Below are 14,998 nucleotides of genomic sequence, written 5' to 3'. Positions count from 1 at the left end.
CAGAGGCAATCCCGAGATGTCTCGTCCGATATCTTCCTGACGAAGTGTGTAAAATACGGGACAATCTTACGAACGTCGGGAGAAACTATAAATGACCTCTTCCGACACATCGGCCCTTAGGTCAGTTCCTGCCCTGGGCTAGAGTTCTGTAGGCTTCTTTTTTGTGGGGTTCTGTGCATTCCGTCTCAACATCATGGGTCTTCAAGCAAAGTGATCTTCTGACGCCTCCATAATTAGTTGGACATAACAGTTTGCACTCGAAAATGATAGTACCAGATCTTCTTGTGTAGCCCTTCATGGACACGATGCCCTGAACCCTGTGTGAATAGGCCCATGGCCATGTCCTTTCCCAAGGGTAGGGCTGACACAGGGCTCCAGCCCCGGGGCCATTGTCATCATTTTTTTAATAAATTAAGTATAGGGGGGGGGGGCCGTCAAAAAGTCCCAGCCTAGGAGCCCTGCTCCAGGATGTGGGGGGGGGGGGCATGTCCATGGCTCACGATGACCCTGGTTATGTGAACAGTCTTGCTGGATTCTGAAAGTAGTATTTTTTTCACGACATATTTCAATTGAAAGCTTCCTTTCTTAACAGTTCTCCATGGCACTTTTCACGGTTTCCCTTTCATCTGATTTTCACCCGTGGCTTCCTTAGAATATTCTAGGGCCGGAAGGGGCAGCCATACGGCTCCAGGTTAAGAACCACCGGTCTAACGTACACAGGTGATGATTGGTGAAAGGGTTTGATATGGACGGCATATAGGACGCGGTAAGTGCCATTCCATGCCATGACCAGTCCACCCGTTCACCGCGTTATGAAATTATGCGAACTGAAAAATGGCTTTACTCTGAAATGAGCGGATAGAAGTTTGTGGAGCAGATAAAACCTTGCGGCCGGCATATGGAAATTGACTTTGAGTCCTCTTGGATTCTTCGTCAGTTTCAGGCGTATCTTGAACTGGGCTTTAGGTTTCTTTGGCTCGTAGTTGTATTTGACTCTCAGGGCCCTCGATGTCAGGTCGCAATCCGACAGATATTTCTCGGTGTTTTGCTGGCAACGGAGACCGTGAGACATCCTTAAAGAGAAAGAGATTTACAGAATGACAACACTGCATTTATGTTCATATCACATTATGTCAAGGGTGCAGGCCCGCCATTTTAATTTTTTCCCGGGGGGGGGGGGGAGGCACTCGACCACCACAGCGGAAATCTGGAACAGCAATGCTAGTCACGCACGATATCTGGAAGTCTGCTGCAGATCACTGAAACGATCTATAAACGTGCCCTGGGAAGCTCAAGTTATCTGTAACTTTGCAGCAGGTCACTTAAGTAGTGTCTGTAAATGTGCCGCGGGCCACTTAATTTATCTGGGAAAAAGGTTAGCCAGCTGCATGAGTGATTCGGATCTGTGCTGTAGGTAACTTGAGTGATGAAGAACAGTGTCTCTTAAGCGTTATGTAACTGTGCCGTGGTTTACTTGAGTGTTCTGGAACTATGCCGCTGGCTTTTTAAGTGATACGGAGTTGTGTCACGGGTCACTCAAGTGATCTGTGAACATACCACTGATCGTTTAAATGATCTGAAAATGTGCGGGCCGCTTAAGTAATCTGGAACTGTGCTGTGGGTCACTGAAGTGATATGCAAATGTGTTGCTAGCTAGCTGCTTGAGTGATTTAGATATCTTGGCCGGCCCAGCTTGCTCTCGGATGATGTGAACTACAGCGGGGACGGGGATGTTACATAATAGTAGAAACTTAACAAAGCTATGAAAGCTTTCAGAAATGCCAATAAATGTAGCAAAAGACAAGGTTGTTGGGCAAAGAAAACTTCCCGTCTTGCTCCAGGAAAAACAATAAAATTGTCTTGACGGTGGGAACAATTCATTATAAGGGAAGGGAGACGAACCGTTATTTGTTGTTATTTTTTTGTTCCTTTAGAGGTACTGTTTCAGTTACAAACAATTATTGTAGGGTTTTCTTGTCAGTATAGTAGCGACATCTGTTGGGAAACTGGGAAAAATGGCGTTACCAAAAGTTAAGAATGCAGACGTCTTCCTTTTTTCAGTTTTTAAATCTGGTAACCCCATTTTTAATGGCAAAACAACTAACTAGATTTTATCAATCAACTGATCAAAAACAATTTTTTTGGTAATAATAAACATTCAAAAAGTAATTGAAGACAATTTTACTGAAAATAGCCACTCGAAAAAGATGCCGACAACAGCGTGAATTTGACGGCGCCTGGTGTTAAAATACTGCCTCTTTACAACGATATTTTCCTTGGTTCGCTAAGTATCGTTATAACGAGGTTTCACTGTAGTTGAAAATGTACCACAACTCACGCCAGTGAGTCTTCAAGGCATTAACCGCGGGCCACATTTGGTCCTCGAAGCTTTTCCTGCAGTGGCCTGCGGATATAAATTCTTACAGAATTTACAGACAAATGCTGAAAAAAAAGCCTCAATGGAAAAAATGTATTCCAGAATCGATGGAAGAAATAATTTCAAAATTACTCTCAGAAAATATTTCAAAATTGATGAGAAATAATTTCAGAATTATTGAAAAATTCATATTTTGTGAAAAATGTCTCACAAGGAATGAACTTCTCTAACAATATAGGGGCCTCTGTTTGACTCCTAGCTCTGAACCCCGTTGGGCCCGCAACGTCTGAAAGTTTGAAGACCCTTGACTCTACGCTGTTATCCCACCCATCCTGTAATTTCAGAGCATTACTGCATAAGTACAAGAAAGAACTTACCATTCATCAAATGTGCTTTGCCTCATGATTGTCTTCACACATTGCACATCATCCGTTAAATTTTCGTCTCTCAGACCTATAACATAGTGATAATGATAACTATAACTTACACAAGTTCGAGAGATTACTTTTTCAAATTGTAAACTTCTGAAGCGAAATGGTATCATTGCGTCAACTCGATAATTTATTCGTAATTATTTGAAAAATAATAATTTGTATTAATAATATTCACACGCTGAGTGACCACTTTTATTATGACCACCTGACAAGCAAATGGCGTCACACTGTTCTGTAGTTTCGGGCATGTTTGTGCGTAAACATGACACTTGAACTCACACTTTCCAGATCAGATCCGGCCACGAATGTTTTTGAGGGACCGAAAAATCAATCGGAAAGAGAAAAATGTTTCTGATCAAACCTTTATTATATAAAATACTGCAAACGATTTGCCAACTTCCACAAAATATTTTACTTGCTTTGCATAATACCTGTACGCATTTTCGTGGGAATTGTACGCATATAATCACGAAGATATAAATGTAATTCCACTTTTCATCGAGTGTGCTTTGCTTTTACATGTGGAGCTTTCAATTAATATTGATGGAACTTGCAGAAAATTTTACACTATATACTGTATGAGTAAGTTTATCATATCTCCTTGAGCGAAATACGGGAAATTGGGATTCCAAATACGGGACATCTCGATTTTAGCTGGATCCTACACAATCGATCATTCACACACATGATCCAGCTACTGAAGTTACTGTACACTCTATCATCGATATCTTTCTGAATTTTCACGATATTCAACTTGAATTTTTACATGCGTTGCACCAAATTATGAAAAGTAAAATAGATATTTTCTGCGCATGCGTAATAAACATTATTTTCTTAAAAAGTGCTCGTTTCTCACCGAATGCTGAATGAGGTACATTGTAAATTTCTTTTACAATACGCACCTCATATATAATTTAAAATTTTCCGTAAATTTCGTTAAAATCGGTTAAAAGCTCTGCATGTATAAGCCAAAAACACGCAATGAAAATTGGAGTTTTTATGAAAAAAACATTTGTATCTTCGTGAACGTACGTGCAATTTCCATGGAAACGTATATAAGCATTGCACGAAATAAATAAAATGTTTTGTGAAGGTTGCAAATATACTGTTTGCAGCTTTTTATGATAACGATTTGATTTTCTTTTTAAAAAGTTTTTGTCGGTTCCCTGAAAAAATTCGTGAATGAATCTGTACAGGAAAATATGAGTTCAAGTATTGTGTTTACACATGCTCGAAATTGCAGAACAGCGTGCCGCTATTGCTCATTCGCTGAAAACTGTCAGTTGGTCATAATAAAGTGGCCACTCACTGTACAGTTAACATGTATCTAATATACAGACTGTCCCAAATTGTTTCCACAGCAGATATCTCTGCAACCGTTGACTTTAGAAACGTACTTTCAGTTACTAAAATTTTTCAAATGACGTGCTATTACTTTAAATCTCAAAATTTATTTGAGGGGATCGTATGTATAAAAAATAAAGAAATTAACCTTTTATACATCCCCTTGTGCTAAGTTCCAAAGAACCTAATCCGGAAAGTCATTTCCAAAAGAAAAATTCGTATTTTTAAATGCAATATTCATCGAGAGAATATTGCATTTAATAGGGGGGGGGGAGATATTAAATATATAAAATCACTATGTTTTGGGGCTATTACTCACTGTGTTAGCAAGTTTTCAAAATGGCTCAGAAGTTGTCATTTTTAGTGGCTACACTAGTGACCAGAGTGAACTCAACCACTTCATTTTTTTTCGCAATGAATAGCAATTACATTTTTCCACAATTATTTTGGCAATTAAAGAGTTTTTATAACTTTGAAATCGATTTACGTTTCGCAATTTGGGAACTTCGCACTCAGTTGTAGCGATAAATGCTGTCAACTTCAAAGTCAAATATCACCACCAATGTTCCATTTAAAAATATATAATTTTTTGTAAACGAAGAAATTGTTCTCAGAGCCGCAGCATTTACATTTCCCAATTCGGTGGTTTTAGCAAAAACAGGATTTACATAAATAGTCAATTTTTTGCACCGTATACGACCCCTTAGAAAAATTCCAGATACTTTGGGTCACGTCATTAGAAAACTTTTTACAGAATACAGTGTGTTTTTGAAGTGAACCAGCGGTTGCAGAGATATCCGCTGTGCGAACAGTTTGGGACAGCCTGTATATATGTTTAACATGGAGGAAACCAATTTCCAGCTGGTAATTTCTTTAAATTTTATTACATGGAATGTTTCCACTTACGATCGCACGACACGTGACAGCGATTCTGGCTCGGCCGTAGAGTACTTTTGCACCACTTGTAATTATTCACCTGAAAAATAAACACTATACGTCCATTTTTCATAGTAATAAATATCCGTATACGTCGAAAATAAAAAAGTATGATTCAACTAACATAATTGTCTACGTATTTGTGAAATCCCACCCGCCATTTGGGATCCGGAAATTTCGTTTCCGACGTTTCGTTCCTGGGACATTTCGCACCTGGTACGTTCATTACCTCCTAGAGAAGTTCTAGGAGTTGTAATGCTACGTATCTGCAGTGTCAGTATAATTAGGCTTATAGTGTCACTATGACATTGTACCGACACTGCTCCGACCTATGTAGCACCCGTTGTGGTGGACGTATTTCATTGAAACTTGGTATATACTGTACGTTATTTGTACTATGGGAAAAAAGTACAATCCGGTGGTCAAAAACTTAACTTTTTTTTTTTATCGTCTCTTTCTTTTCTCCCATGGTGCATATATTTTATACATATACCGAGTTTCATCAAAATAGCCTCCATCAGAATGGTCACTACATACATCAGTGTGTAGTGTCAGTTTATTTATAACCACCTTGTATTACAGAAAAAATAGAAAAATCAAAATGCAAAATCTATGCCAAATATATACAGGGCACCCATAATTAAAAGACCCTATTTTAAAGTAGCCTACAGGCGAAACCAGTCATCAGGAAAGTGTCAAATTTTGTGGAGGACTTCATGAAGTTGTAAGGAGGGGGGAAATAAGCTGCACGCGTCGCCACCAGAGGGCGTTTCACTTTGAATACCTGTAGTAAACATGTAAATTTGTGTGATGTCACGCAGCAGCTGTTATAAAAACCTAGAAACATTCGCGGAGATCTTGTTCCTCAATGTGTTTGCTGCTCACGATGACGGTAAGTTTACGAGATCGCGCTTTCTTGGTCAAATTGTTTTACCAAAACAGCAATTCCGCAGTAACTGCTCTACGGAAATATCGGACTTGGAATAGGATTCGAAAAGGTCCAGTGAATGATAAAAACCTTCGGAGTATGATAACGGAATTTGAAACCACAGGATGGTTGGCTGTTCGTCCTGGAAGAAAACCCGTTTCTATAGACGCAGTACAGGAGGTTTCGCTTCAGGTGGAAGAGGACAGAGCTTCAAATTCTCGTGGTAGCACTAGTGTCAGGCGTGTAGCACAGGCGTTGGATAAACCACGTTCAATTGTCCATAAGATCATGCGGAATATCCTCCGATATTATCCGTACAAACTTCCACTTGTGCAACCGTTGCTTCCACATGATTATGACGCTCGACTCCGGTTCTCACTGCATTTTCTAGCTCGCGTTGAGGTCGATTCTGAATGGCCTTGGAATATCCTCAGGACAGACGAAGCGCATTTTCACTTGGATGGTGAAGTCAATACTCACAATTGTCGAATTCGAGAACCAGAAAATACTCACGCTATCTTAGAGGTTCCGTTACATTCACCAGAAGTGACTTTATGGTGTGGATTTACTGCATCATTTATTCTCGGTCCCTACTTCTACGAGGAGTTAAGTTCTACAGGTCCAGTGACATGTTCGATCTATCACCGGGAAGCGACATGCATTGCTGTTACAGAACAAAATTGTTCCGGTTCTGCAAGCACGTCACTGCCTAGCAAACACAATCTTTATGCAAGACGGAACTCCCTCACACAATGCAGTGCGTGTTAAGAATGTTCTTAAAACACATTTTACAAAAAAACGTGTCATTAGCCGGCACTTCCCTAATCTATATGGCCTCTTCGGACCTTAATCCATGCGATTTTTGGCTTTGGGGGCATTCGAAACGTCTGGTAAGTCGTGACAATCCATGAACTTTACTTGACCTTAAAGACAGCATTTCACGCCACGTGCTGAACATTTCCCCGCACACACTTTGGTCAGTTGTGTAAGTGAAACCTATTCCAGCTTAAGGGCCGTTCAAGTATTACGTCAGCAGATGTTTAGACATTTTTGACCACTCTCCCCCCCCCCCCCGCTTCTCAGCAAAATTTTCAACTCTGTTCCCCCCGACCTTCTTAGGCATATTGGCATCAGAGACGTATTCGGGGGGGAGGGGGAACTCGTGCTTCCTCTCCCCCCCCCCAGACGATCAAAAATTTATTCTTTTGACGCAAAAAATATTTTTAAAAATATTAAAATTTCGGAAGAAAATACCTTTACATGTTATTGTAATCAATTTCTGTTGATTTCAATGGTATTTGAAGGCTAAGAACTTTAAAATTTCTCTTTTAAGAAAGTCATCGCGACCCACCCTCCAAGGCATATATAATAAACCCATGGGACCCAAGAATCAAATGTGGCCCTTGGGATTATCTTATGTGACCCGTCACCTCAGACCTAATTTCGTGAAAATGAAAGCGGCACATTTACAGATTGCTTAAGTGACCCATGGTACAATTCCATTAAGCGACTTGCGGCACATTTTTTAGAGCACGTAAGTGCCCCCCCCCCACCCCAGTGCAGTTCTACATCACTCAAGTTACCTGCGGCACATTCCCAGACTACTTAAGTGATCCGCTGCATAATCACGGATCACTTGAGTGAAGCGCGGCACAGTTCCAGAGCACTTAAGCGGCCCGCGACACATTTCTAGAGCACTTGAAGGATCCGCGGAACATTTTAGAGATCACTAAATTGGCTCTTTAAAGGACTTATAAATAGGAAAAATGTTATAGTTCAGTTGCTCACAAACTAGCGAAAAAATTTTGGCACACCAAGTGGAAGATACCATTAAGAATATTTTATATATTTTTATTAAGGGTGGTTGACGACGTACGCATCATTCAAACACCCTTCTCCCCCGCCCTTCGTCATCAAAAGTCAGAAAACCCGAAACCCCTTCCCCCCATCGAAGTAATACTTGAATGACCCTTTACTAATGTCTTGCGGTCATTAAAACCGAGTCACCCACCATCCTCACTGACAACGTCAGAAGCCATCACAATGCCCCACGTGAACGGATGAACAAAGGAAAGATAATAATTCATAAAATGCTAAAATGTAGCACAAAAAATGCTTGTCACGGAAATTTCATTGCTCTATTTGTATTCACGTGGTTTCTCGTTAAAGCCGCATTTATATGCATCAAGGCCAGTGGGAGTTCAATGGATCCGCTGAGGTTTCCGTAAGCACCAAAAAAAAGTCAAATTATGTTGGGTGTATGTGTCGTATGCGGTCATTTTCATTTTGTAATGGTAATCAACGATGCAGGGGTCGTCTTAAGGAGCCCTGCGGGCCCGGGACGAGAAGATTTTCGGGTCCCTCCCTGAGACCCAATTCAAAAAAACATTGTGGAGAGGGAGAGTCGGCATCCAAAAGAGACACATAAATTTCTGTGAATTTATAATTAATGAGACGAATAATTCCAGAATTATTGGAATAAATGATTTTAGAAATAATGAAGAGATTCAGAATTGATATAAGTTATCACATTTCAGAAGAATACATTGTGGAAAGTAACAATTTCAGAACGAATGAAGCAAAATAATTTCATAGTTGGTGAAGCAAATAACTTCAATAATGAAAACTAAGAAAAAAGGAAAGGAATAATTTCAGAATTAATTGAAAGAAATGATGAGAATTCAATATTGAAGCAATACTTATACAGAATTAATGAAGTAAATAATTTCAGAATTAATGCAAGTAAAATAATTTCATCACCACTGAAAATTAAAAAAAAAAACGAAAGGAATAATTTCAGAGTCATTGTGAAAATTATTACAACATTAATTAATGTAGTGGTTTCAGGATTAATTGAAGCAATGATTTGAGAATTAATTGAAGCAATGATTTGAGAATTAATTGAAGCAATTATTAATAATAATAATTAAGCTTCAATTATTAATTCTTAATAATTGAAGAATTAATTCTTAATAATTGAAGAATTAATTCAGGCAATGATTTCACAATTAATTCAGGCAATGATTTCACAATTAATTCAGGCAATGATTTCAGAATTAATTGAAGCAATGATTTCAGAATTAATTGAAGCAATGATTTCACAATTAATTCAGGCAATGATTTCAGAATTAATTGAAGCAATGATTTCACAATTAATTGAAGCAATGATTTCAGAATTAATTGAAGCAATGATTTCAGAATTAATTCAGGCAATGATTTCAGAATTAATTGAAGCAATGATTTCAGAATTAATTGAAGCAATGATTTCAGAATTAATTGAAGCAATGATTTCAGAATTAATTCAGGCAATGATTTCAGAATTAATTGAAGCAATGATTTCACAATTAATTCAGGCAATGATTTCACAATTAATTCAGGCAATGATTTCAGAATTAATTCAGGCAATGATTTCAGAATTAATTCAGGCAATGATTTCACAATTAATTGAAGCAATGATTTCAGAATTAATTGAAGCAATGATTTCAGAATTAATTGAAGCAATGATTTCACAATTAATTCAGGCAATGATTTCAGAATTAATTGAAGCAATGATTTCAGAATTAATTGAAGCAATGATTTCAGAATTAATTCAGGCAATGATTTCAGAATTAATTGAAGCAATGATTTCACAATTAATTCAGGCAATGATTTCAGAATTAATTCAGGCAATGATTTCACAATTAATTGAAGCAATGATTTCAGAATTAATTGAAGCAATGATTTCAGAATTAATTGAAGCAATGATTTCAGAATTAATTGAAGCAATGATTTCACAATTAATTCAGGCAATGATTTCAGAATTAATTGAAGCAATGATTTCACAATTAATTGAAGCAATGATTTCAGAATTAATTGAAGCAATGATTTCAGAATTAATTCAGGCAATGATTTCAGAATTAATTGAAGCAATGATTTCAGAATTAATTGAAGCAATGATTTCAGAATTAATTGAAGCAATGATTTCAGAATTAATTCAGGCAATGATTTCAGAATTAATTGAAGCAATGATTTCACAATTAATTCAGGCAATGATTTCAGAATTAATTCAGGCAATGATTTCACAATTAATTGAAGCAATGATTTCAGAATTAATTGAAGCAATGATTTCAGAATTAATTGAAGCAATGATTTCACAATTAATTCAGGCAATGATTTCAGAATTAATTGAAGCAATGATTTCACAATTAATTCAGGCAATGATTTCACAATTAATTCAGGCAATGATTTGACAATTAATTGAAGCAATGATTTCAGAATTAATTGAAGCAATGATTTCAGAATTAATTCAGGCAATGATTTCAGAATTAATTGAAGCAATGATTTCACAATTAATTCAGGCAATGATTTCAGAATTAATTCAGGCAATGATTTCACAATTAATTGAAGCAATGATTTCAGAATTAATTGAAGCAATGATTTCAGAATTAATTGAAGCAATGATTTCAGAATTAATTGAAGCAATGATTTCACAATTAATTCAGGCAATGATTTCAGAATTAATTGAAGCAATGATTTCACAATTAATTGAAGCAATGATTTCAGAATTAATTGAAGCAATGATTTCAGAATTAATTCAGGCAATGATTTCAGAATTAATTGAAGCAATGATTTCAGAATTAATTGAAGCAATGATTTCAGAATTAATTGAAGCAATGATTTCAGAATTAATTCAGGCAATGATTTCAGAATTAATTGAAGCAATGATTTCACAATTAATTCAGGCAATGATTTCAGAATTAATTCAGGCAATGATTTCACAATTAATTGAAGCAATGATTTCAGAATTAATTGAAGCAATGATTTCAGAATTAATTGAAGCAATGATTTCACAATTAATTCAGGCAATGATTTCAGAATTAATTGAAGCAATGATTTCACAATTAATTCAGGCAATGATTTCACAATTAATTCAGGCAATGATTTGACAATTAATTGAAGCAATGATTTCAGAATTAATTGAAGCAATGATTTCAGAATTAATTGAAGCAATGATTTCACAATTAATTGAAGCAATGATTTCACAATTAATTCAGGCAATGATTTCACAATTAATTCAGGCAATGATTTGACAATTAATTGAAGCAATGATTTCAGAATTAATTGAAGCAATGATTTCAGAATTAATTGAAGCAATGATTTCACAATTAATTGAAGCAATGATTTCACAATTAATTCAGGCAATGATTTCAGAATTAATTGAAGCAATGATTTCACAATTAATTCAGGCAATGATTTCAGAATTAATTGAAGCAATGATTTCAGAATTAATTGAAGCAATGATTTCAGAATTAATTGAAGCAATGATTTCAGAATTAATTCAGGCAATGATTTCAGAATTAATTGAAGCAATGATTTCACAATTAATTCAGGCAATGATTTCAGAATTAATTGAAGCAATGATTTCACAATTAATTCAGGCAATGATTTCACAATTAATTCAGGCAATGATTTCACAATTAATTGAAGCAATGATTTCACAATTAATTGAAGCAATGATTTCACAATTAATTGAAGCAATGATTTCAGAATTAATTGAAGCAATGATTTCACAATTAATTCAGGCAATGATTTCAGAATTAATTGAAGCAATGATTTCACAATTAATTCAGGCAATGATTTCACAATTAATTAAAACAATGATTTCAGAATTAATTCAGGCAATGATTTCATAATTAGTTTTAGGAATATTTCTGAATTATCAAAAATCTTCAACAATTGGGCCAGGGCCACAGGTTTAGACACCACTGTGCAAAACGACGTTCAAAATTCGAATGCCCAACAAACCTGGAATATTCCATAGTCAAGCGAATTCGGATAAGACCCTTTGTTCACGGCTGAAGTCTCGTAAGCGCTTTCCCAATGGACCAAACACAACCCTTGAGAAAGACCACAAACAAAAACAATCATAAATAATAACATCATTATGTGACTTTTGACAAATTAAATCAATATCCGCGCTGTTGGTGCGCGATAAAATGGAACGAAGACTCACATTTGGACACGTCCTTGAACGGGAATTGGTATTTATCCAGGAGTTCTCTGGCAAGTTCGCATCTGTCGTACTTTTTGCCCTGAACCACATGGAAGGCACGCAACATCAGCGCAAAGGCAGCGGTCAGTACGATGAAGGTCGTATCCTAATGGAAATAAGACACGGAGATAGAAATCAATGTATAATCACCAATCATCTCAGTGAGTTTGATAAATTATCCTACATTCAAATCTCATTAGCGGGACACTTTTTTTTTTTTGAAATCCCGATTGTCTTCTATATATTAGTGTTTCTCATCTTTTTTCATCTCATGGGCACCCACCCCCACCCCCCGCCGCCCGGAGAAATCGCTTCGTTAAAATGAAATTTCGTTATAAAGGAATTCCATGTTTTTGCATTATTCTCATGTAAACTTATCTGAAGGATTAGAAAAGTGTTCGTTAAAGCGAGAATTTCGTTATAACGGTATACGTTAAAACGGGATTCGACTGTATATCTCTAGGATCAACGGTTCGCCAGTAAAATATCATACCCCTTGTTTGCTATGTACGGGGCCGTCTTAAGAACACCATGGGCCAAGTGATTTTTCTGAGGCCCAACCAGACAAGTTTACATGCCTTCTCTGGAAAATTTCAACTAGATCTCATTTTTGTGAGGCCTCCACCCCCCTTCTCTTGAGGCCCCCGGGCCATGCATGTGTGGGCACAAGGCTATGTACTCTGTATATAACGATTATGCTTAATCACCGATTAATCTCACATTTACCGTAACAAATGCATCATAAACAAAAGGTTCGTAACTATTATTATTATAGCACATATACAATACATACACAATTGAAAACTCATTCAATTGGGAGACCGCAATTCAAACGAATTCGAAACGAAAAAGGAAACTGAAGAAAACAGAAGAAGAAGAAGAAAAGTTAGTCATTATTTTACCTTGGAGTTCATTGCTTGGAATTTTTTTGCTGGTTGCCGTTCGGAACAGGTTGCACGAACTGCATTTCCTCGTGGATCTTACAACACGAATATGACAAGCGGCAAGTTGTCGGTCACAACATTCACGGGTGTGTGTGAGAGAGAGAGAGAGAGAGAGAGAGAAACACCGGTTTGTGTTCTTCTGCGATCCATTTTCATTGCCACTGACCTCGTATTTTTCGGGGTCACTCGTAACGGAGGAAAAGGAAAGACCAACTTTTCATCTTTTACTTGGACACCTTTACTTATCGAAATGTTCTAAAAACCATTGTGACCCCGTTAGGAACGGAATTACGTGATGACTGTAAGGAGAGAGAGAGAGATATTTAGCAACACCCTGAGATTATATATGTAATCCTTCGAGAATAATCTATTCAGCAAACAAGATGCATTAACTCTAATGAAGAGTCAATACATCCGATCGGATTTTTGCAACATCTGCAAGAGGGAAAAAGGCAGGTTTGGTCCAGTTTTTTCTGGAAGTTTCCTTTGTCCGTTTTTAAGTGGTGGTCATGATTGATTTTTTTTTTTTCTTTTTTTTTTTTAAGAGATTCGAAGATGGGTCTCTGATGAAACGAGATCAGATTCTGAACAGGAAAAATGATTACAATGGACTCTCGATAATCCGGCCGTGCGCTAGTCTCCAGCAGGTCCTGAAATTTTGCGTTTTTAGGCTGGTTTTCTTCGTGCGTTGAAGAGTAAAACATATCAATTCATGTCCGCGTGCGCAGAAGTTTTAATATTAATTTAAATCATACATGCTCAACCGATGGGCTGTGGGCCAAATCTGGACCTCGGTGTCATCTGATGTGTGGTCCGTAGTCTCAAAACCAAGCCCGTCATTTAGGGGGGGGGGCAGCGACCCCCTGGCTTTTGAAAATACACTAAAAATGGTATATATATATATATACAGTCGAATCCCGTTTTAACGAATACCGTTATAGCGAAAATCTCGTTTTAACGAACACTTTTCTAATCCTCCAAATAAGTTTGCATATGAACAATACTAGGTAACCTGGAATTCCTTTACAACGAAATTTCGTTTTAACGAAGTGATTCCTCCGGTCTCTTGGCGTTCGTTATAACGGGATTCGACTGTGTATATATACAAATATATATATACATATATTGAGTACACGTGTTTTGCCCCCACCCCCCTGGAAAAAGTTGAAATGACGGCCCTGCGCTCAAAACTAATTTGTTAAAAATGAAATAAACGACACAATAGCAGATAATTTTAAGTGACGACTGGTGCAATTCTTGCATCACTTAAGTGGCCCGCGGAATATTTCCAGATCACTTGAGTGCTGGGCCGCTACTGGATGCTTGGTCAGCCGGGGCAATCACGTATGTTGGTGCCCCCACCCCAGTAAAAGCGAAAGAGAGGTTGAAGGGTGAAATTTGCGCCTCTCTGGTCCAGCGCCAGGGGCACCAGAAACGCCTGCTCCATACTAGTTGCGGCCCTGCTTGAATGACCCGCGGCATAGTTCCAAATCATTTACTTAAGGGACCAGTGGCATGTTAACAGATGACTTGAATGAACCTAGGCACAGTCCCAGATCATTTAACACTTAAGTGGGCTGGGCCCGCATCACATTTATAGGTGACTTAAGTGACCCGCGGTACGGTTTCACATCACCTAAGGTGACCCGCAGCACCTTCCAAGATCGCTTAAGTGCCTCAAGCGATCTTGGAAGGTTAAGGGATCTCTCACATTAACGGATCACTTCATTGACCTCCGACATATTCACAGATCAATTGAGTGACTAGCGGCACAGTTGCAGATCACTCAAGTGGTCCGCGGCATATTTACAGACCACCCAAGTCATCCGAGGCACGCTTATAGATCACTTAAATGGTCCGCGACGCGTTTGCAAACCACTGAAAGGGCCCGCACCTAAAGGTTGCCCTTGTGGGGACTCGGTCGACTCAGCAATGGGCAATTAGTTGGTTCTCGAACGCACCCGTGAATGGCTGGGGTTGTTGTCAGGAATAGAATGTTTTTTA

General features: G+C 37.8%; 1 protein-coding gene across 1 annotated transcript; it reads right to left on the bottom strand.

Annotated features, from left to right (window-relative positions):
* Positions 1-412: 412 nt before the first annotated feature.
* On the bottom strand, positions 413-13,110 carry LOC149068866 (lysozyme C-like). The gene is made up of 6 exons (XM_089251081.1): positions 12,953-13,110; positions 12,012-12,156; positions 11,804-11,895; positions 5,062-5,131; positions 2,755-2,830; positions 413-1,073 (listed from the first exon to the last, which is right to left on the bottom strand). The coding sequence occupies exons 1-6, from the start codon at positions 12,962-12,964 to the stop codon at positions 803-805; spliced, it is 666 nt and encodes a 221-aa protein (XP_089107207.1). The 5' UTR covers positions 12,965-13,110; the 3' UTR covers positions 413-802.
* Positions 13,111-14,998: the final 1,888 nt, after the last annotated feature.

This window comes from Pholcus phalangioides, unplaced genomic scaffold (genome assembly GCF_987345545.1).
Source record: "Pholcus phalangioides strain wild (caught in Gottingen) unplaced genomic scaffold, Ppha-v1.0 ptg000024l_1, whole genome shotgun sequence".
In the NCBI taxonomy this organism is placed as follows: domain Eukaryota; kingdom Metazoa; phylum Arthropoda; class Arachnida; order Araneae; family Pholcidae; genus Pholcus; species Pholcus phalangioides.
This window is presented reverse-complemented; position numbering and strand designations above follow the sequence as displayed.

Excerpts from the sequence above, each read along its gene's own strand:
- LOC149068866 (XM_089251081.1), bottom strand. Across the intron at positions 11,896-12,011 it reads GTTCAAGGACGTGTCCAAAT|GGTTGTGTTTGGTCCATTGG; the intron begins GTGAGTCTTCGT and ends GTCTTTCTCAAG. Across the intron at positions 2,831-5,061 it reads CTGTCACGTGTCGTGCGATC|GTCTGAGAGACGAAAATTTA; the intron begins GTAAGTGGAAAC and ends ACTATGTTATAG.